This window comes from Elephas maximus, chromosome 5 (assembly GCF_024166365.1).
Source record: "Elephas maximus indicus isolate mEleMax1 chromosome 5, mEleMax1 primary haplotype, whole genome shotgun sequence".
NCBI classification, from domain to species: Eukaryota; Metazoa; Chordata; class Mammalia; order Proboscidea; family Elephantidae; genus Elephas; species Elephas maximus.
In genome coordinates, this window is record NC_064823.1 from 118,005,867 (window position 1) to 118,029,861 (window position 23,995).

At 44.2% G+C, this 23,995-nt stretch overlaps 1 protein-coding gene across 1 annotated transcript; it reads right to left on the reverse strand.

Annotated features, from left to right (window-relative positions):
• Window positions 1-5,673: 5,673 nt before the first annotated feature.
• SHISA3 (shisa family member 3) lies at window positions 5,674-10,528 on the reverse strand. The gene is made up of 2 exons (XM_049887109.1): window positions 9,742-10,528; window positions 5,674-6,948 (listed from the first exon to the last, which is right to left on the reverse strand). Exons 1-2 carry the CDS (start codon window positions 10,016-10,018, stop codon window positions 6,509-6,511), a joined length of 717 nt encoding a protein of 238 aa, XP_049743066.1. The 5' UTR covers window positions 10,019-10,528; the 3' UTR covers window positions 5,674-6,508.
• Window positions 10,529-23,995: the final 13,467 nt, after the last annotated feature.

Here is a 23,995-nt window from a genome sequence, read left to right on the forward strand (position 1 = left end):
GTACACAAATTGTTTCATGGCATTGGCTGCAATCCCTCATTGTGTCAGCACTCTCCCCCTTTCCCTTTCCACCCTGGGTTCACCATGTCCATTCATTCAGTTTTCCTGCACCCTCACACCTCCTTGTCTTTGTTCCTGGGCAGGTGTTGCTCTTTTGATCTCAATACTTGATTGATCTAAGAAGCACGTTCTTCACATGTGTTATTGTTTTTCGTAGGCCTGCCTAATCTCTGGCTGAAAGGTGAACTTTGGGAGTGGCTTCAGGTCTGGGTTAGAAGGGTGTCTGGGCGTAAGAGTCTCGGGGGTTCCTCCAGTTTCTGTCAGACCACTATGTCTGGTCTTTTTTGTGAGTTCAATCATTTGTTCTACATTTTTCTCCCACTCTCTCTGGAATTATCTATTATAATCCCAGTCAGAGTGGTTGGTAGTGGTAGCCGGGCACCATCTAGTTCTTCTGGTCTTGGAGTCATGTAGGCTGTGGTTCATGTGGTCCATTAGTCTTTTGGACTAACTGCTCCCTTGGGTCTTTAGTATTTTTCCCTCTCCTTTGCTCTGGACTAGAAGAGACTGATAGATGTATCTCAGATAGCCACTCTCAAGCTTTTAAGACCCCAGATGCTGCTCACCAAAGTAGGGTGTAGAACACTGTCTTTGAGAATCAGGCATGGTGTCACATGAACAGATATATCCACACCCGTATTCATTGCAGCACTGTTTATAATAGCAAAAAGGTGAAGCAACCAAGGTGCCCATCAATAGATGAATGGATAAATTATGGTATATTCGCACAATGGAATACTATGCATCGATAAAGAACAAGGATTAATCTGTGAAACATTTCATAACATGGAGGACTCTGGAAGGCATTATGCTGAGTGAAATTAGTTGCAAAAGGGCAAATATTATATGAGACCACTATTATAAGAATTCAAGAAATAGTTTAAACAGAGAAGAAAATATTCTTTGATGGTTACGAGAAGGGGGAGGGAAGGAAGGAGGGAGAGGGGTGTTCACTAATTAGTAGATAAGAACTATTTTAGGTGAAGAGAAAGACAACACACAATACAGGAGAGGTCAGCACAACTGGACTAAAACAAAAGCAAAGAAGTTTCCTGAATAAACCAAACGCTTCGAAGGCCAGTGTAGCAGGGGCGGAGTTTTGGGGACCATGGTTTCAGGGGACATTTAGGTCAATTGGCGTAATAAAATCTGTTAAGAAAACATTCTGCATCCCATTTTGGAGAGTTGCATCTGGGGTCTTAAACAGTAGCAAGCAGCCATCTAAGATGCAACAATTGGTCTCAACCCACATGGAGCAAAGGAAAATGAAGAACACCAAAGACACAAGGTAAGTATGAGCCCAAGAGTCAGAATGGGCCACATAGCTCAGAGACTACGTCAGCCTGAGACCAGAAGAACTAGATGGTGCCCAGCTACAACTGATGAGTGCCATGACAGGAAGCACAACAGAAAAGCCCTGAAGGAGCAGGAGAGCAGTGGGATACAGACCTCAAATTCTCATAAAAAAAACAGACTTAATGGTCTGACTGAGACTAGAGGGACCCTGGAGGTCAAGGTCCTCAGACCTTCTGTTAGCTCATGACAGGAACCACTCCTGAAGCCAACTCTTCGGACAAGGATTGGGCTGGACTGAAAATGATACTGGTGAGGAGTGGGCTTCTTGGATCAAGCAGATGCATGAGACTATGTGTCCAGCTCCTGTCTGGAGGGGAGATGTGAAGGCCGAGGGGGACAGAAGCTGGCTGAATGGACACAGAAACACAGGGTGTAGAGAGAAGGAATGGGCTGTCTCATTAGGGGGAGAGCAACTAGGAGTATATAACCAAAAAAAAAAAAAAAACCCAGTGCCATCGAGTCAATTCTGACTCATAGTGACCCTATAGGACAGACTAGAACTGACCTATAGAGTTTCCAAGGAGCGCCTGGCAGATTCGAACTGTCGACCCTTTGGTTAGCAGCCGTAGCACTTAACCACTATGCTACCAGGAGTATACAGCGAGGTGTATATAAGGTTTTGTATGAGAGACTGACTTGACTTGTAAACTTTCACTTAAAGCACAGTAAAAATATTAAAAAAAAAAAAAAAAATCAGGCATGGTATTTAACCTTTCTGCCTCAAATTCATCATTTGCAAAACAAGCATGGTAATAGTCCTTATTTCATGATTGTGGGGATTAAATAATTCAGTTCATAAAGTTCATGGGACACAACATGGTGCTTAAAAAATGTTCCCCATTATTTACCTAACTACCTTTAAAAGTATAGAGCTTCTGTTTTTCACAATAATTAGGGTCTTAGGATGTTAAACCAAAAAAAAAAAAAAACCTGTTGCCATCGAGCCAATTCTGACTCATGGTGACTCCATGTGTTACAGAGTAGAACTGAGCTCCACAGAGTTTTCATGACTAATCTTTATGGAAGCAAATTGCCAGGCCCTTCTTCCATAGCACCACTGATGAGTTCAAAACACCTACTTTTCGATTAGTAGTTGAGCACAAACAGTTTGCTCCACCCAGAGACCTATAAAACAATAGTCCTACAAGTTTCTACTGTATTCTGATGTTACGGCAGATTGTGTTAGCATTTCCCTGGAAATTTCAAGTAATGTTCATTTGACCCTTGCTGTGTAATTATTTCTAAAATGTAGCTGTGATCAAGTTACTCTCCCCTATAAAACCCTTCAAGACTCCCCCTTGTGTTTGGTGTACAGCTAACCCACTTGGTGTTCAGGATCTCTGATCTGAGCTTCTTATCTCGCCACCTTCACCCTTCCTCTGAATTCTCAGTCCAGTTTTGAGCATGTTCCTTGCTCTTTCATGCTCATGGTGCTTCCCTGCCTTTCCACACGTTCTTTATTCTCCTAACATGTGCTTCCCCTGATTTCTAGGCTTCCTCCTCCCCTCTTCCCATTCACCCTTCTTCACTCGAATCCCATGCGTCTTTCAAGTCTCAAGTTCAATATAATCCCTTTAGGATGATATAGGCCCTTTTATGTGTGCTTCCAGGACATCCTGTACTTTCCCTATTATAACAGCTACCATAATGAATTCCAAGTGCTGGTTTATGGATTCAACTTCCCCTACATGACCAAGAGCCCCTGAAAGGCAAAAAAAAAACGCTCCTTTTATAAAGCACCTAATAACAAGTATTTGTTGTCATGCCTGTGTCCATAGTAGCTAGTGGCTCCTTGAGTCAGAACTGGTTTTATTTATCTTGGTAGTGCCAACCCCTAACACAGTGCCTGAACCCTAGGCAGTATTCAATAAATGCTTGTTGAATTGTACAATATCAATAAATCTGCCACAGAATGGCCTTATTAGCCTGGGACTGTGGATAATAATATTAACAGCTTTCGGCTTCCAGAATGAAATTCAAAGGCATGTGCTATATGTCACTAAGTCCATGGAACATGATTTGATTCAGTGCGACTGAATGCCATATTACAATGAGGTACACAATGCCTCCCTAATTTTAAGCTATCTGTGACCAGTTAATTTGATTAAATGGAGCACTGTGCTAAGGAAGGGGAGGTTGCAGCTATGAGCTCTCTATTCTTTAGTGTTATTCGATCTAATGAATATAAAACCCTCCCCAAAGGGATGGCAAATAAAAGGACAGCCACTAGAGAAATCTGACAGGATTTTCAATGGGGGCAGTTCTGCTCCCTAGAGGGCATTTTGGAGTTCTGTAGGATCATCTTTGTCATTACAGAGCCCTGGTGACAGTGGTTAAGAGCTCAGCTGCTAACCAAAAGGTCAACAGTTGGAATCCACTAGCTGCTCCTTGGGAACCCTATGGGACAGTTCTACTCTGTCCTATAGGGTCGCTATGAGTCAGAATCTACTTGATGGCAATGGTTTTGTTTGTGTTTCTTTTTAGGGTCTTGTATTGTTTCTTTTTTGTTTGTTTTTCATTATATATATAGTGAGTTATATTATCTGTGAATTTCATTTTAGGATAGTAAAGGATCCCGTAGGATTTAGATTCAATGCCTTAGAGAGTGAGGCTGGGCCTCGTGCTCTTGAAATCTCCAGTGAATTCTCATGTGCACTGAGGCATCAAAACCTCAGCAGATGTCCCCCTGATGGTTGAATCTGTTTTTACATACCCCCAAAGGATTTTCTGAAAAGTAGGTCGGGTTTTGTTTTGTTTTGTTTCTTGAGAAAAATAGGCCTTTTAAAGCCTATGTCATAAAGAAGGTGGAGTTTCGGAGCACATGCCTGCGTGGCAACTAGTATTGACAAGCTGTGGAACGTTGGGCAAGTTACTCTTCCCTTCTCTGCCTCCATTTCCAAATCTGTAAAATAGGAATTGTAATACCTCCACGTTGGGTTGGTTGGAGGATAAAATGAGTTAATACATGTAAATACTTAGAATAGTGGTTGGCTCATAATAACAGCTCGATAAATGTTAACTTAAAAATATAATAGGACACATATATAGCAAACATAGGAGCCACTGTGGCTCAGTGGTTAAGCACTCAGCTGCTAACTGAAAGGTCAGCCGTTTGAACCCACCAGCTACTCCTTGGGAGAAAGATGTGACCGTCGGCTTCCGTAAAGATTTACAGCCTTGGAAACACTGTGGGGGCAGTTTTACTGTGTCCTATAGGGTCGCTATGAGTTGGAATCGACTCGACACCAATGAGTTTGGTTTTTTGTTTTTGTTTATTAATAGCAAGCATGAGTAAAACTAGTCTAATGACGTAGCAGTGTCTTCTAGAGCATGTTCACAAATGTTTATCCTTTTTTATTCAGACTTTCTCTCTCTCATATTTTGAATAACTTGGGATACCTGGAAGACAGGTCACTTTTAGATAGACGAGAGAAAGTGGGAGACTGGCAGTCTAAGGTTCCTCTGTTATTAGCCTGGGCAAAAGCACAGTATCTTTGAACTTGTTTTCTCAACTACCAAACAAAAGGGCAAACGACTCTCATAGTTCAGAATTCTACCTCTAACTAACTGTATTTGAAAAGAACTATTGAGATGACTATGAAAGTGTGAATTCCTATAAACCTGGGCTCCCATACAACGCCCCAGGGGCCAGGCAGGTAACATAAATGATAGAGGTGGTGAGGTGGGAGATCAGGGAGGAGGGGGCAAACGGTGTCTTGTCTGAAGAAGGCTGGCCTGACCCCACTGAAGGGGTGTGTCTGTGTGCCAGAAGAAGCCAGAAATCCAGATTCTTACAAGAAATGCCCTAATTTTTAAATCTGTGCCAGCCACATGTCATATCTCAGGGCTGTATGCAGCCCACAGGCTGAGACCTTCATAAAAATCCATTTCCTTTGCTGCTTTCATGAGCCCTGATGCAGGGAATGGCTTTTTAGAGTAATACAAAATCAATGTAGTGTTTTTTTTTTTTTTATTTCAAAATACAAAGTGCGTGTTAAGTAAAGACATTTTCTTTTATTGACTAGCAAGGAGTATCGTTAGGGCGGTAAAATGAAGTGCTTTAATTAAAATTTCAAATAGATTTCATGAAAACATAAAATATTTTATTTACTCTAACCCAGCAGGATATATCCCCAAATACGTAGTCATCAGAAATGGAATTCAGTGGCATATGAGATATGTAATATAGATGATGATAACCAATAGCTAGACTTGGAATATCACAGTTATTATTAACATAAAAGTTACAGTGTGATTACTAAATAATTAGTACTGTCGGTGCGGTAAATACATTAAATTACAAATCTTTACATTTGTACATAACTCATTTTACAAATAAGTGTTTTAAGACCCAACTGTCCAACTTTCATTTAAACAGTAAATGTTGCTGAATGAAAATAAATACTCCCTCAGGTGAGTGGGGGAAATGCTTTAACACAGGATCTGTGTTACAATGGACATCTGAGTAAATACTTTAAACTTCTCTTGGGGTTATTGAGAACTTACAACCTGAAAAAGTTCTTATATTTTAAACAAAATTTAGTTATTAATTTAAAAAGGTAACTGTTCTCATCCTGTTAATATTATCCACGGTTAGATTGCTCCTGAAATTATAAATAGGTTGTTCACAGTCCCCTCCGTTTACTTAATAGTTAATTTTTTAAGTGAACCTTTGATAATTACAATCAGGTATTTTTCTTTGCTTATTTATATATATGTGTATTTCGTATAAGACAATAAACAACTTATAATTAAAAGGCAACTTGTAGTCCTTTTCTAAGCTGTATAGCCAAGTAGTCCAATAAAACACTTTTAACCCATTTGCTACTTTAAAGTGGAACTGCTCCTTATTTTGGGTAAAAGTAGCATAAACTGAAATGTAATGGTCATGATGCTTTCAAGGCCACAAGGCAATTATCGAACACAACCGTTCCGTGATTGGAGCCAGGAACATTAAGATTATGTAGAAGGTGCTGTGTTTTCCTGGCACTTTCCTCCGTGACACTGCTCTGCTATAAGGAAATGCAGGTGACAATGGCAGCAGCGCTCTGTCTGCCATCTTACTGTGTGATGGGTTCAAGGCCGTGGCCTGTCAACTGGAACTGAAGTCTGGGCAGCCCTTCCCAGGCAGCGGGGGCTCCTGCTGGAGGGGGTAAGCAAAGTATTGAGGTGACACCAGGAAGCCAGATGGCTGGGTCAGATGGATTGGGTGGCCCGTGGTGTAAGGCGGGGGTGGTGAGGGCACCAGGCAGCCTGGCTCAGCCCTGGCAAAAGAGAACCTGCGGACAGAGCCCCCTGTGGAGCTGGAGCTGGTGGCCGTACTGGACTGCCTGGAAGGTGCCCTGAGACTCGGGGAGGTCAAGATCATGGGCAGGGTCTCTGTCTGATAGCTGCGGAGCGAGAAGCGGATTGGCTGCTGTGAGGGCTCCTTGGGTCTCAAGCAGGTGCAGCAATAAATGGCTACTAAAGAGCCCAGGATGATGAACGCGATGAAGATGGAGCCGACGATCAGGAAGGGGACATAGACGGGCTCTAAAAGGCAAAAACAGACATAAACAGATGATCGCATGAGACTCTCCCAAACTGCAGGCCCTGCTCAGGCAGCTCAGGGTTAGGGGGTAGAGGGGTCAGTATTACCACCTTTGTCAGCTCAGCTTTTCAGAGCTTGTGACTGATAACCTCTAAAGTGCAAAGTGTGGCAGAATATTCTGGCTGCTTCTAGTGGGGAGGAAGCAAATGGATACTATAGCCTCTGTTAGCAATTAGCCCCCATGCTGCACATGTGGAAATCAGAAAAGAACAGAATCTATCCTCTTATTCATGCACTGGTAAATTTTGGGGGTCACTATATCTCTGGATTCAAATACAGATTTTAGTAGTTTCCTCACTGTGGGGCACTTAGGGCTTTGACTTGTCTCTTAGGCTGAAAATCCATCTCCTCTCCAGGAATCTCCAACCTAAGCAAAGAGGACCAGCCAGGCCTGTTAAATAAGACCCCCAGGATCTTATGAGACTCCAGAAAAAAACAATATAAAGAAATCTATTGAAAAAAAAAAACATTGCCATCGAGTCAATTCTGACTCATAGCAACTCTACAGGATAGAGTAGAACTGCCCCATAGAGTTTCTAAGGCTGTAATCTTTATGGAAGCAGACTGCCATACCTTCCTCCCGTGGAGTGGTTAGCAGCTGAGCACTTAACCACTGTGGCACCAGGGCTCCAAAGAAATCCATAGTGGGCCCCAATATACTGTGTCTCTTACCACATTGCAAATTGTCAGCTCCAGCTGCCTCTTTCCAGAAACAGCCTGGGAGGCTTAACTCCAGCTGCCACATCGCCGCCTCTCAATTCGCACCCAAAACTCTGGGAAGGTCAGGCTGTTCTTGGTGTTGGCAGCCCAGATTTTCTGTGAGGGTATCCCTCAAACGAGCAAACCCTAGCTTCCTCCTCTCCACGCAGACAGAAAATTCCCCACCCCAGCAGCACCCCTGGGCAAGTTCTCTAGGTCTCTCCCCTGTTTGATAGCGCCAGTCTGAGTGCAGCCTCCAGCTCAGGAGTAGACAAAGAAAACCTGCATTGATTAAGGGTTTACTGCGTGCCTGGCTCTTTCTAACTATGTGATTCAAGTCTCATAAAAAGGACTTGATAAGCTCTATTTTCCAGATACGGAAACAAATCAAAGACTTTGACATTCCCAAAGACACACAGCCAGTGAGTAACAAGTAACTAAACAACACCTGAGTTCTACCAATTCCTAAGGGTGAGCTCTTCAATGTACCACCCATTCTCCCATGTTGAGTAGCACCCATGTGGAAGGCAAGGGCAAAGGGATAACTCCACTTACTGAGTGCTGTTAGGCATTCATACACTCTCATAGAATCCACAGCCTAACTTCTTCTAATGGGAGAGCAATATCCCCATTTTAGAGTTCGGATGAGGCTCAGAGCAGTTAAGTCACTTGCCTAAGGTTACACAGCTAGCAAGTGACAGAGTGGCTATTCTAGGTTTGTCAAATCCCAGCCTCAGTAGTGCGGTGACTGCCCCTCTCCCCGGCTGTCCTCTCAATAGAATGAGGATGTCCGAGCTGTGGCCCAGACACAGCTGTGCCCAGCCTGGGCAATTAGCCTTGGCACCTTACTGGCAAGGAAGAACTGGGAGCCCAGGGTGGCTGCAGTAAAAGTTGGGGAAGGGTCTATATTTTCCTAACAGGCCAGGTCAATCTAGAGCTTCCCACTTCCCATGGAGCATCTTTTCTCCAGAAACCACCTCTCAAATCCTCTGGATAATTTGACTCTCAAAGTTAAATTCCTTGAGGGTCTAAGGGAGTACTAACAGAGAGCAGGCTCTCCTGTCCTCTGGGTTCTCAGTCTCCTGGCAGAGGTGGGGTGGGGTGAGGGGCTCTGGCACCAGTAATCATCTCTCCAGCCACTCCTTGCCTTTCCCAGGGGACCTTAACTCGCCCTCTTCAAACCTCCGCTCTGGGGTCCTGGGTTGTCACCAGCTCTCAGCTCCTCCGGTTTCCCAGCCGTAAAACCATGGCCTCGAGCTCTGAAGTGTTTCCCTGATGTTCCCATTCAGGTGGAAAACTCTTTTTAAGCGTAAAGTTCCTCTGCCGGGGTCGTGATTTATTCTGCTCTGAAGTGAGCGGAAATTTGACCCGTGTTTTCCGACGTGAGAATAGGGGGCGGGGAAGCCTCTGCGACCCGGGTTTCTAAATCTTCACCTTCAAGACCTGGGTATTTCAGAAAGGCGTGACAATAGGACATAGGCCCGGAGAGGGTAATTCGACACAGAGAAATGAAAGGAAATCAGGCGAATGTGGCAGCGGCTTAGAAACGCTACCAAAGGATAAAAAAACGGTGGCTGAAGCTCCCCCAGTCCTGGGGGGAGTTGGGAATGCGCGTGCGGCAAGAGTCCCGTTGCCCACTTTGTCACCACTTCTCGAAAGCTCCCGGAGTGACCAGGGCGTGAAATAGGGTGCCTTCACTGCCTCGCCAAAAACCCAAGCCCAGTCTGACGCTGCCCCCACAGCGCTCATCCGCACTGCCCGGGCGCCCAGGTGCCAGTCCCGCGGGCCCCTCTGAACTTGTAAACTTTCCAACCACTGAGACGGCGTATAGCGGGAAGCGAACTGCAGGGAATAAGTTCCCCCTGACCAAAACCCACCTGCCCAAGCTTTCTTTGATCCCTTGATTCTCCCCACACCGCTGCGCCGCTTTGCGCACAGGGGAAAGAAGCTACGCTAGGCTCCTAGAAGGCCAGGAGCTCACACCCGCCCCAGGCGGCGGGCGGGCGGAAGTGGGTCGTGGTGAGCCACGCACTTACGCGCAGTGATGCCCGGGTGCTCCAGCTCGCCGCGGTCGTTGGTGCAGCCGCCCTGCTCCAGCCTGGCGTCCGCTGCGGCGCAGCAGTAGCGTAGCGCGCAGGAGCCGCAGCAGATAGTGGCGTCCAGCGTGTCGAAGTCCTCCGGGCACTGGAAGCCCTCGTGGTAGTTGCCCTGCACGTCCACCCAGCCATGGCAGTACTCTCCCGACTGCTGGGCGCCCGCCGGGCCCCAGCGCAGCCAGCCCAGGAGGAGGCACACCGCCAGCAGCACCCCCATTGCCGCGGGGCGCCCTGGACGGCCCGGAGGGGGACGCGGCTGGAGAGCAAAGGGCAGATCTGGGGTGCGATGGCGCCGGGCGCACCACGGGTCTGCCTCCGCTGGCGACCGAGGCCACTCCCGTGCGGGTTAGCAGGGGCCGGGGAGGCGGCAGAGGCTACGCTGCGGGCTCCGCTGGCCTGGGGTCAGCATGGTGCACGAGGCGGGCTGGCGACGGGGCCGGGGAGCCCCTGGGAGTTGCCGGCCGAGGCTGCTGCTGGGGCTGCTGCTGCTGCTGCCCTTTGCCCGGCTCATCGCGCTCCCGGCGCAACGGGCTCACCGAACCTCTGGCCGCCTTCCTCCCCACGCCTCACGGGAGTCATCGCCCCAGGAGCTGGCAACTCCAGGACCACGCAGCGCCCCGCCTTGTGGCGGTCGCCGGGTCCGGAGCGGAGCCCGGAGGGAGGAGACTTGATTGCCCACGTGCGGGTCCCGGGGAGGAGCAGTCGTTCAGGCCCAGCTGTCTGTCTGTCACAGGAGCAGGAGTCAGCCCGGCCGCGGCCAAGTACAAACGGCCTCTCGGCTGCTGACAGCTCGGCCTGGAAGGCGTCCTTTAAAAAGAAGCGGGAGGGGGAGATCGCGAAAGTTAAGAAAGAGTCCGCCCTCCCGGGGCGCGTCGCTGCTGGAGCTAATCACCGCGGGCGGGAGAGGGCCTTTGCCGGTCCTGTGAGCTTTCTGGCTTGCGCTCCATCCTCCGCCTCTCTCGTCCCTCCCCGCCCACAGCGCTCCCCAGAACTTGATTCTAAACCTGAGGGGACCAGGCACTTCTCACCTCCACTCCACCCCACCCCCGCCACTTTTCGTACAGCCCAGAAAACTCCGCAGAGCGAGGAAAAGGGCTGCCGAGTTTCTGCGTCTCTCCACGCGCGTTGGGGCGTGCACCCAAGCGCGGAGTTTCCTTTTCATGGCTGCAGTAAAAAAAGAGAGTTGTGGCTGAGGTTTGTCGAATCGTTTATCGCCTGTTGCTCAGACCGAGAGTCTTTTCCTGAAACAGCAGTTCTAAGGGTTCAGGACCGATAAGATGATTTTTAGGGGACGCCAGATTTTGCACTGAACTTGCCACCTACGTTTGTGCTTTTTTCTGGGAGGCGCGGCACTTTTACATAAACACACCCGCGCTGGCACCGTTTCCCCCACCCCTAACCTGCGCGCCGCCGAGTGAAGAATCGTGGATCACCTCCACTAGCTGAGGGCTGCTCGCAAAACCTCAAAGAGCTCGACTTTTCCGTTCACGCCAGCAAAGGAAATAAAAGAACAAAATTAATGATAATTGAGCAGATCTGAACTTCTGTTCAGGCAAAGAAACACATTTATTAAAATGATGTGTCCCCTGTGTGCTATTTTCAGGGGCACCGTTCCTTTAGCGGCGTAAGTGCCTTATGAAACTGGTGTTATGTGAAACCTGGGCTACAGTCAAGAATTTATTTTTGCTGCATCCTGAACTTCCTCTCATCGTTTATTGGTGTGTGTGAATACGTTCGGCGTATCTCGACCTATTTGTCAAACATGCTGAATGCCCGTGTCAGCGATTTAGTTGTTGGCAAGTTGAGTGAAACAAAAGCAACAAAGTGTGCTGGGCACCAGCAATGAAAGTGTGCCATCGAAAGCATTTGTCACAACCACAGCGCCCGAATTGTTTGTCCCAATCGCTTCTAGAGAGATTTGTGACTTAAAAAAAAAAAAAAACTCTTAATAAAACGGCTCCTTTTTAAAAAATCTAAGTTATACCCCAAGTAAAGATTTACTTCTAATTTCTAATTTTAAATACTGGGATTAGTATTTAGTTATGAGTATGTAAAAGAAATGCTCGACATTTCACATGTTGCCCAGGGCTGTGTAAATATTTAACTCTAGAAATAGGTATTTCTTAGGACAATAGTAAACTATTAAGCAAAACCAAATTAAGTTCAGGCTTTTCGCCACAAACGATGGGACAGTTTTTCTTAAAGAACTTAAGCACATGGAAAAAGTGTTGTAAAATTTCTTAGATATGGTGTTTTAATTAAAAAAAAAATGTTCTAGCCAGACTTTAAAGTTTTTTGTTTTTTTAATTTTGTGTTGTTTTAAAGGGTTGTTGTTTTTATGGTAAATCTGTCCTGAGAAATTAAAGGGAAAAGGAATTTAGGAACCACAGCAAAAAGTGCTATACAGTAATTTTCATAAGATGATAAAACTACGAAGACATGTTTACTGCTAATAACTTTCCCAGCACCCCACCTCAATATCAGTTTTGTTAAAATTTAGAGGAATTTCATGACATCATAATTGCATAAAGTTCTGCAGCAGAGCCACAGCAACTTTTGCTGGACTCCCAAGGGTCAAGTTACTCTCAGGATCCAGCTGTTCTCTGATAGCATTAATATTTTAAGGAGTGATTTGTTGGTGCTTACCTCCCATTAATTACATTCTCCATGCCACAGTGGGATTCGTTTCCTTAGGACACCAGCTGTAATTAATTCCCTCATTCAAAGCCCCTGTCTATTTGACTTATTCAGAGGGCATTTCACCCAAATGTAGTTGGGTGATATTTACTAATGGAAAATAACCAAACCCCCAAATTACTCGATCCTGCATAGACCTGACATGCGTGAACATAAAAATAACAGCGCACCATGCTTTCATAGCTAGATCCTGATACAAAGCGCCTTTAAAATCATTACAATAACAACTCAGAGAGTTTGCACAGGGAAAAAAAAAAAAATGTATTTGCTTCCTCGTCAGAGAAGATGATCTCCTTAACTTTATGTTGACAAATTTTCATTTCAAAAGTGATATTCTGAGAATACTCTTTGCCAAAAGTAAGAGAATATATGCCTACTTTTAGGTTTACAAGTATCCAAAGTTTCAGTTATTCTGTTACTTTTAACACTAAAGAAAGAAGATTAAGACGTTCTTATAGACCCCACTGGAAGACTCTAGGGGGAGGACGTGGCGATGGAAAACACAATCTACAACATCTGGGTATTATGTAGAGGTTTTAGAAATTCTATATTTTCCTTATCTAGGTAACACAAATTCCATATTTTGGTGAAGAACATGATCATAAGAAATCTTTTCCTCAGGCTACACTCTCTTGTGACCCGACCTCCAAGAAATTCTGTAGGAAATGAGTTCAATGATATGATGTCTGGGGTATGCTTTAATAAACACCAGTTTAAAATAATAATAAAAAAAAATTGTAAAAGGCAGGAGAAGTGAAGATAGAGACAGGATAGATGAAAAACAATTGGGAACATATTAATTGTGGACGGGTGAAAGGTGCGTGTAAAATCAACCCGCAACAATTATCTCCATTTTTCTGTATGAATAAAATTACATAATAAAACACTAAAAAAAAAAAAAAACATTAGGACTCTAGCCGTGTAAAACAAGCACTGGACCATGCTTCGAAGCCTTGTTCTGTTCTCTCTTTGTTTTATATTCTTTGGAACAGAGGAACAGAGTGAGAGATTTGAGAAGGGCAAAAAGAGAGAAGCGAAGGAAATAGAGGAAAATAGATCATGGGAAAGTGTTGAGAACTAAAAGTGTACTAAGAGGAGAAAAGGCCAAAGAAATGTAGAACAAAAGCCAACAAGAAAGCACGAGTAAGTTTGCACATGGAAGTCCCCTCCAGCTCATCTGCATTGGACTCAGAAAATAAAAGAGAAAACACAAAACTTCTCAACCTTTTCTCAAGTTCCTTCCTGGGCATGATTTTTTATCACTTACCTTCCTTTAATTACTTAGCGGGTGACTTACTGGAATCCTCCGCCTTGGATCACTCACTGCAGATCTCTTATTCCAGGCCCCTGTCAATTGGAGTTACTCAAAAGGGTTTTTTTTTTTTTTTTTTTCTCAAATTTGCTTTGGCACATAGTCACCACTAGAGAATAGCAGGGTGCCCATAAATACAATCTCAGACCCAGGCAACCCCAGCCCCAAGCCATACCGGCTCCCTCTCTGCCCTGTGCTTTAGCTGGCCTCAGTCTCTTAATTTATAGAAAGACAGGATCAGACTTAGGTTCCTTAGAACAGTGTTTCTCAAACCGGTAATGCTGTACGTATGAATCACCTAGGGATCTTGTTAAAATGCAGATTTTTATTCACAGGGTCATCAGTGTGGACTGAGAGTCTGCATTTCTAACAAGTTCCCAGGTGATGCTGATACTGTCGGTCTGAGCAGGATACTCTGTCCCCCTTTGGCCTGCATCTGCTTTTCCCCCACCCACAGAGGAAGGAGTGAATAGGGCCAAAGAGATGCACCCATCCAAAGCCCATTTCCTCCCTTTCTGTACCACTCTCTGATGATCTGGGATCCCAGAACTCCTTGCTTCTAGAGCCTGCAGGAGTCTGTTCCTTGTTGTAAGAGATTCTAGGGAAGAGATGGTTGACGACTTATACTGGAAGGCTGGAGTGTCCAAATAAATACCTGCTAGGCCCCCTGCAGTGCAAGATGGCTTCAGGGATGGGAAGAAAAGAGCAGGGGGTGGGTGAGCAGACTCGGGCTGCTGGCCTCCATTTCTACTCTTGCCCTGGTTCACAAACGTTAGAGTAGAACTGTGCCTAGCACATAGTAGGGACTCAGCAAATAGTCATAAAGGGAATAGATGAACGGTTGAATACATGACAAAATGAATGTCCTTCCCTTAGCAATTCCATAACATTCCACACACCAGATGGTAATTTTGTGTTGGGATGGCTGTCTTTCCCATTTGTTTGACCTCCTTTTGCATTATTGTATCCTGTGACCTAGCAGAGTGCCTGGGACATAGGGGGTCCTTTATAAACGTTTGTTGAATAAATAACTGACCTTAAACAATGGATGACTGGCTGAGAATTTGTTGCAATTGAGTGAATCAGTCTTATTTCTATCTAGTGCTGCAGCAAGTGAGTACCTGGGAGTGAATTGTGGGGAGGGGGGGCAGGGGGAAGTGTGAGTGGTGGTGGTTGTAGAGTCAGCTTCTGATGGTTTAATTGTAACTCATTAAGAATTATCCAGTATGTCAACCTTGCCAGTATAGGCAGTCACCAGCCTCTTCCCCATAAAGACAAGTGATGGCACTTGTCCAAGAGACTAGGACTATGATATAGTGACCCAGTCAGCACAGTAGAAAGAATACACTGTGGTTGTGAGTCAGTCAAAACTGTGTTTGAGGGCACCTCGCACTGATCACTTGGCCTTGAGCAAAGTCATGTCCACTTACTGAATCTCAGCTTCTTGTCTCTAAAATGAGGCAGGGATCAGGAGTGGGAAGGAGGGGTAGGGGTTGGGTAATTCCTACCCAGAAGGATTGTATAAGGATTCAAGGTAAAATTTGTAGAGAGTCTGGCCAGAGTAGGGGTTCCATGATCAGTAGGCATTATTATTATTATTATTGGCCACCTCAGCTGTTTTGAACCTATAGTTGAATCATCATGGCAAGTTTTCTGCTAACCATAACAGGCTTATGCTCTGATTAATTTGGGAGGATATTTAGTTTTCCATCATTCATTCCCTTATTCAATGCACCCATTCGGGATGATTAGCAATTGAATATTGATTATTCATTTTTAGATTTTTTTTGTCCTCCTGAGACATGTCTCAAAGCTAGGAGCAGAAGAGGACAAGGGTGGATGTCAGACAATTACAGTTTAGGGACAGGTTCTGCCGAACAGACCTTATTTGGCTGGATTTCTACCAGGTATAGTCCCAGCCACAGGTGGGCATTTAATAAGTATCTGATTAGTCTGTGATTCCATATTATGTCAGTGGAGATGTAATTTATTAACCTGGGCTCCTGGCATCCTTCCAGGGCATGTTTAATGAATGACATTTTTCATGCAGAAATATAAATTAAATTAATTGGCATCCATATTTAATTGAAACTTCCTTGACAGTAGATGGAGTCTCCCCCAATGCCACCCCTTTCTCAGCAAGGGGCATTTCCCTCTGAGTGCTTGCAGACAGGAGAGAAGCCAGCCCCCATTCCTCGGGCTCCCCAAGGAGCTGGCTTTCAGCAGGGCTTAGAGGAGCGTGGAAAGCGAACTGACCCTGGAAAAATGGTGAGTTGCTGCTCAGCAGCCATGTGTTCCTTTAGTGAGGGAAATGTTTTTAGAAGAGAAAGAGCATACAGAGTGTTCTCGTCTTACTTCTATCTTCTTACTCCTGGTCTCATCTTTGCCAGACATAACAGAGTATTTTGAAAAATTTTAAGTCACCTTTAACATGCATAAATCATATGGAATTTTTTTAAAAAGCTGCTACGTCATTGCTGGCTTAGTGGTTAAGAGTTTGGCTGCTAACCAAAAGGTCGGCAGTTCGAATCCACTAGGCGCTCCTTGGAAACCCTGTGGGGCAGTTCCACTCTGTCCTATAGGGTCGTTATGAGTTAGAATCGACTCAACAGTAACAGGTTTTTTTTTTTTTTTAAAGCATTGCTGTCAAAAGTATCTTTTATTTTAATTTTTCTCCTTTTTCAGAGAGTCTGTATTTGGTTAGCTCTGTTGGTAGCATAAGCAGCTGATGAGGCAAAGGCCCCAATTTCCACCCCTGCGGGTCAGCTAAGTTTCGCCTGTTTCTGGACTACAGAATGTGCACTTGACCTTGGCTTGCAAAGACCTACTATGAGTTATCTGAGGGCATCAGCCAGAGAATTCGGATGTAAGGCAACACACACAAATATGCAGAGTGGAAAATGAACTCAATGTTATACATTCCAACAGCAAATGCCTCAATAGTGTTATCTTTATAAATAATGTCGTTTTTAGCTGCTGTGGAGTCGTAGGTCCCCAGCTTATGGTGACCCTATGCACAATGGAACAAAATGCTGCCCAGTCCTGTGCCAGCCCCCATGAGGGTGCGTTGGCAGGGAACTGAACTTGGATCTCTTGCACAGAAGTCAAGAATTCTACCCCTGAACCACCACTGCCCTAGTAAATGTTAATACCAGCGTTCAGCATTTAATACCTAGCATTCATATGCCCTTCATCCCGTCCTCAGGGCTATGCTTTGGAAATTCTTTCTGCTTTGTCTGCCCCTCCTCCAGTTTTGTTCAGTAATTCATTCTGTGGAATCACCTTTGTACTTCTTTAATGTACTTTTTGTTATCAAGGAAAAGAGGAAATCTCTTCCTTGTCATCATTCTTTGCTTCTTCACTTGAACTGAGTCTGCAGTAGAGACCACATTTGCAGCTGTCTGTGCTCCTGTGCCATTCAGCATGTCAAAAATCAGGATTTAGTTTATGAACCATACTGCTTCTTCTAGCTAGAACTTAGCTATCTGACAACCTCAGCTCTCTTGAAGAATGGGGAAAGCCAAGAATTAACCCTCACTGCCTGCAACCTTCTCCCACATTATCTTCCTAAAAAGTCACCAAGTCCAGCAGTAAAGTTAGTTTACTTTATTGAAAGTGAGTGATAAGCAAATGATCTACATCCTCATCCAGGGTTTACTTTTCTATCTGTCCATTTATCTTTCTGGAAACCCTGGTGGTGTAGTGGTTAAGAGCTCACCAGCTAAGCAAAAGGTCAGCAGTTCAAATCCACCAGGTGCTTCTTGGAAATCCTATGGGGCAGTTCGACTCTATCTTATAGGGCCGCTATGAGTCAGAGTCCACTTAATGGCAATGAGTTTGGTTTTTTATTTTCGCTTGGAAACTTCTCTTCTTTCATTCCATGTGGGCCCGGTGGAACTATCGATAATGGTGCTCCACTCCTGGGCAAGTGTTGGACAGGTGATTTTATTAAACCAATTCGAGTTCCTTATTTCTCTGGATTTTGTGATTTGTTCGGGATGAGCACACGACTGAAGCATGGCCAATCAGAGTCCTTCCATGAGATTTGATATGTGGGCCCATGGCAGTATGTGTATAAGAGAGAGAAACAGAGAAAAGAGAGCTTCTCTTCCCTTTCGATTATGAACTATGGCGATGTTTGCTTGGGGGAGTCACAGGCATCATCTGTGTCATGTAGTTTAGACCTAATTGAGAATAAGGCCAATTCATAAAAGCAATAAAATCTGTCGCCATAAGTCAATTCTGAGTCATAGTGACCATACGGGACCAAGGAGAGCTGCCCCATAGGGTTTCTAAGGAGCAGCTGGTGGATTCGAACTGCTGATCTTTTGGTTTGCAGCTGAGCTCTTAATCACTGAGCAATCAGGGCGCCCACAAAGGCAATAGAAGAAGCAAAACAGAGAGAACTGATATCTTTGAGTGCCTGGATCTAGCTGTGCTTGAAGCTGGCATTATCCTAATCTTCCCCTGTTACTTGAGACAATACATCGATACTTTCACTTTTGGCTTAAGCCAGTTTGGGTTGGATTTTGTTTATACATAACTGAAGGCATCCTAACTATTACAATAAATATGGAAACGGCTTTAATAAATGACTGCTGGCTGCAACTGGGGAGACATACTGTCAAAACAGAGCAATATGAAAGCACAGCAACTAGAGCCACATGGTGAAAGGACAGATGTTTTGTTCACCTCATTAGGCCCTTAAAAAAATCCATTGCTGTTGAGTCCAACTCATAGCAACCCTAGAGGACAGAGTAGAACTGCTCCATACGGTTTCCAAGGAGCAGCTGGTGGATTTGAATTGCCAACCTTTTGTTTAGCAGCTAGAACACTTAACCACTATGCCACCAGGGCTCCACCATTAGGCCCTTAACCTGTTGCCGTTGAGTCGATTCCGATTCTTAGTGACCCTATAGGACAGAATAGAACTGCCCCATACGGTTTCCAAGGAATGCCTGGTGGATTCGAACCACTGACCTTTTGGTTAGCAGCCATAGCTCTTAACCACTATGCTACCAGGGTTTCCATTAGACCCTTAGGACAATGTATTTCAAACTGTAGGTTACTACACATTGGTTGGGTTATAAAAGCAATCTAATGGGACAAGGATGACTTTTTTTTTTAAGGTTGAATTTTTTTCTTTTATTGAACTTCAGATGAAGTTTTACAGAACAAACTAGTTTCTCATCAAACAGTACACACACTGTTGTATGACATTGGTTAACAACCCAACGACATGTCAGCACTCCCCCTTCTAAGCCCTGGGTTCCCTATTACCAGCTGTCCTGTTCCCTCCTACATTCCAGTCCCTGCCCCAGGGCTGGTGCACCCTTTTAGTCTTGTTTTGTTCCATGGGACTGTTCAATCTTTGACTGAAGGGTGAATCTCAGGAGTGGCCTCATTACTGAGCTGAAAGCGTATCCAGGGGCCATACTCTCAGTGTTTCTCCAGTCTCCGTCAGGTCAACAAGATTGGCCTTTCTTTTTGAGTTAGAATTTTGTTCTACATTTTTCTCCAGCTCTGTCTGGGACCTTGTATTGTGATCCCTGTCAGAGCAGTCAGTGGTGGTAGCCGGGAACCATCTAGTTGTACTGGACTTGGTCTGGTGGAGGCCGCGGTAGATGTGGTACATGAGTCCTTTGGACTAATATTTCCCTTATGTGGATGACTTTTTAAGAAGAGACTAAAATGGAGAATAGAGAATACATCACACATAGTAAAGGCAAGTTTGACTTCACGACATTTTATTTCAGGTGTATGTGTAAGTATGCATGTTCTGGGTATGATATAAAGTAGCTTTTTTACTGAGGGTCACAATGAAAACATTTGAAGATCACTGCTTGGAACATCACTGTGCTACCACATTAAATACAGTAGAAAAGTAAAAAAAAAAAAAGTAGCACATTACTATTCATATGTCCTAGGAAAAAGTGTCTGACCATTTTCTATAACTGATACTTTTAGTCCTTACCCTGTGTAGGAGGGAAAGGTGGGAATCATGCATGTTAATTAAAGGCATATCAGGCTCTTCTAGTTTACTATGGCTTCCTTTCAGGTATTTATTCAGTTAGTTTGAAGTTCATCCCCTGGTCCTCCCTCTGGGTGTATCAGGTGGAGGAGAAAAGCAGCTTACCTTTACATGTGAAGGTAGGAGAGTCTGGGATGTACCTGCTTCTTTCCAGGTTTGCACTGCTATTAGTTGGTGATGGAGGACAGCAGGGGAAGGGAAGAGCTTGTGTAATCTGGTTTCTGGGATGGGTCCACTGAAAAACTGTGGTTGACAAGCATGTGGTTCATTCTCTAGTATTGCAATGGGGTGCGTGACCCTCTCTTCCTAGCTGGGCCAACGTTGGCTCTCACTGGTCTGTGGATATCTGTATCCTCTCCCAGCCCTATCTCAGATCTAGCTTGTAATGTGCAGTTGCTCTCTGGTCCTTGATTACTGGGTAAATAACCCTCAACAGGGCAACTCCACCAGCCAACACCATGAGCTGCCTTCCATGTTTCCCCATACAGTGCGAAGGAACATCTGGATCTTCTCCACAATACACAACAGCCAAGAGAGTTTCCATAGTGCTAACCCAGTCTCCTCTCTGCCTGTCTACCCCACATTACCATCTCAGCTAGCTTTCCCACACTGGAGCAGGGCCATACATCATAGTAGTCCCACCAAGAGTCCTAAAGAGAGAGGGGAAAACCCCACTCTGCTTCTGACTTTACCTGAATTTTTTGACACCTTCCCATCTCCCTGCCCCCTTTTGGGATTTGACCTTGAAAAGGAGTAACCAGAACACACTCGTCTCACCTATTGCTTCTTTACCGTTGTACTCCTTCTGTTACCCACATTTCACTCTGGCCAGGGGGAGTGGCCTTTACTTTCTTCCCATGGATCTGCAGTTTCCCTTATACCATTTACTGAGTTCTTTCTACCTATGACTTAATGTAAACCCAAAGTTACACCAAAACCCAAAAACCAAACCCTTTGTCATCGAGTCAATTCCTACCCGTAGCAACCCTATAGGACAGAGTAAAACTGTCCCATAGGATTTCGAAGGAGCAGCTAGCTGGTGGATTCGAACCGCCAACCTTTTAGTTAACAGCTGTAACACTGAACCACTGTGCCACCAGGGCTCAAAGTCACACAAGCATGTATATATATAGATATATAGCATAATTTAATAAATAGCCTGCTATAAGAGTAATTTGCTCATAATTTTCATCACATGTGGTCATCCTCTATGTACTCTGTGCCTGTGCATACGAACATACACATTCACACTTGGTACTTCCATTATGAGATTCTGGACATTTCCTCATCATTACTTATAAGAGTGGGTGGGCCTTTAAAAGCATGGAAATAGCCCTACTTCTCAACCCCCCCAAAATTTTTTTTCTAGGCAGAAGACAAATTAAAGTTATTTTCCTAGACCAGTGGTCAGCAAATTTTTCTGTTAAAAAAAAAAAATAGTTAAGGCTTTGCGGTCCATATGTTCCCTGTTGAAACAACTCAACTCTGAAGTGGCACAAAAAGTAGCCACAAAATATAGTAAATAAATGAATGAACATGGCTGAGTTCCAATAAAACTTTATTTATAGGTGCTGGAATTTGAATTGCATATGATTTTCACTTTTCACAAAATATGCTTCTTTAGATTTTCTTCAACCATTTAAAAATGTAGAAACCATTCTTAACCTGGCTAAACAAAACAGGCAATGACCTGGTACTGGCCCAGGAGCCATAGTTTTCCAACCCATGTCCTAGATTGCTTTTTACAAAAATTTAGATGGCATTTTAATCTCCTTTCTCCGCAATGTCCATTTGTGATGCAAGTTAACGTAGCAATGGCAACAGTCAAGGCTTGCTGACTTTACCACCCCACTCCCTAATTGCTTGCACTTAGAAAAGAAATGGTATTAAACACCTGCACGGTGAGTATGGAGCCTGAAACAGTTTTGAGTGATATCTTTCCAGATTTGCAAAATCCATTTGTTATGGATTGAATTGGACACCCCCCCCCCCACCAAAAAAATGTGTTGTAATCTTAACCCTTATACGAGTGGATGAAATCCTGCTTGGGAATAGGGTTTTCTTTTTATGTTAATGAGGCCATATCAGTATAGGGTGTGTCCTAAACCTAATCACTTGGAAGTTATGAAAAGAATAGGTTAGACACAGAAGCAAGCACATACTGGGGAAGACAGATGCCGTGTGAGGATTCTCTACAAGCCAAGGAACCAAGAACACCCAGGATACCTAGAAGGAAGGAAGAAATCCGTATGGCCAAGACCCTGATTTGGACTTTTAGCCTCCAGAACTGTGAGGAAATTTCTGTTCTCCAAAGCCACCCACTTGTGGTATTTGTGTTACTGCAGCACTAGGTAACTAAGACAGCGTTCAACCAACTCAAAGAAACTGTTGAAAACAAGAACCATGGTTCTTTATGCTGCCTGTCATGGATTGAATTATGTCCCCCAAAAAATGTGTGTATCAATTTGGCTGGGCCATGATTCCCAGTATTGTATGGTTGTGCTCCATTTTGTGATTATAATTTTATGTTAAAGAGGATTAGGGTAGAATTGTAACACCGTTACCCAGGTCATATCCTTGATCAAATGTAAAGGGAGTGTCCCTGGGGTATGGCCTGCACCACCTTTTATCTCTCAAGAAATAAAAAGGAAAGGGAACTGAGCAGAGAGGGGGGAACTCATACCACCAAGAAAGCAGTGCCAGGAGCAAAGTACATCCTTTGGACCCAGGGTCCCTGCACGGAGAGTGTCCTAGTCAGGGGGAAGATTGATGAATAGGCCAAAAGAGAGAGAGAAAGCCTTCTCCAGGAGTTGATGCCCTGAATTTGGACTTTTAGCCAACTTTACTGTGAGGAAATAAACTTTTCTTTGTTGAAGCCATCCATTTGTGGTATTTCTGTTATAGCAGCACTAGGTGACTAAGACACTGCCTCACCAATCTCCTTAGTTGTACACTGGAAGACAGATGCCTGATCATGGAGGACTCTGCAGAAATGGCGAGAGGAATAGGCGGTACCTGATCAGTTTGCTGAAGCCTCAGTCTTTGCTGATCTGGATAGTATTCCTGACACAATAATGTCCTGTGACAGGTCACTGAAATTATTACATCTTGTGCTTTTGGCAAATCCATAATTCAAACACCAAGATCTGGGCCTGATTCCTTAGCATCCAGGCCACAGTGATTCATCAAGAGTCATTAAGAGAAGTTTGTTTCATCATCCGTATATGGTCTACTCAAGAAAAAGTAAACGTATGATACAATTAGAAAATGTTTCAATTAAATAGTTGAAATATTCAATGTTTCGCTATTTTAAATCAGCTATCTGGAACACCTTATCTGGAACATTCAGCTTTCCAGAACAACTCACTCCCAGAGGGCCTGGGATAGCCATGTTTTTGGTGTAGTTACGCACTTGGCTACTAACTGAAAAGTTGCCAGTTCAAACTCTACCAGAGGTGCCTTGGAAGAAAGGCCTGGTGATCTGCTTCCAAAAGGACACAGCCATGAAAACCCTATGAAGCACAGTTCTAATCTGAAACACACAGAATCACCATGAGTTAGAATCAACTCAACAGCAACTGGAAGAAAAAAGAAAACAAAAAACTATAATATTGCCTTCTGGGCTATTTGTCACCGTCATTTAGAATGTAGGATTTGCAAGAGTCATTTATGACTGTATGAGTGAGGTTAGACAAAAATAATTTCTATTTTTATTATCCAAGGACAATATTGAGGAGCCTTGGTGGTGCAGTGGTTAAGTACTCGGCTGCTAACTGAAAGGTGGGTGGTTCGAATCCATCAGCCACTCCTCAGGAGAAAGATATGGCAATCTGCTTCCATAAAGATTACAGCCTTAGAAACTATATGGGGGCAGTTTCGCTCTGTCATGTAGGGTCTCTATGAGTTGGAATCAATTCAAGGGCAGAGTCTGGTTTGGTTTTAAAGATAATTCTGATTAAATAAACCAATGTGTGAAATATAATTTCTCGCCAGAACTATACCCGCCATCAGCCTCCTGGCCATCATTCATTTTCACATTACATAATTTAAGTTAGTTGAATGAACATATTCTAATGTTTGGATGGTATAGTTAGACCTCAGAGATTGCATTATAAGTAGGAAAAATAAGTTATTCACACAAGAACCCCTCTTTT

Bases quoted from the DNA above. Each gene is read 5' to 3' on its own strand.
- SHISA3 (XM_049887109.1), bottom strand. From the start codon at position 10,018: ATGGGGGTGCTGCTGGCGGTGTGCCTCCTCCTGGGCTGGCTGCGCTGG. The intron at 6,949-9,741 runs GTAAGTGCGTGG...TTTGCCTTTTAG, and splicing joins GCACCCGGGCATCACTGCGC to AGCCCGTCTATGTCCCCTTC.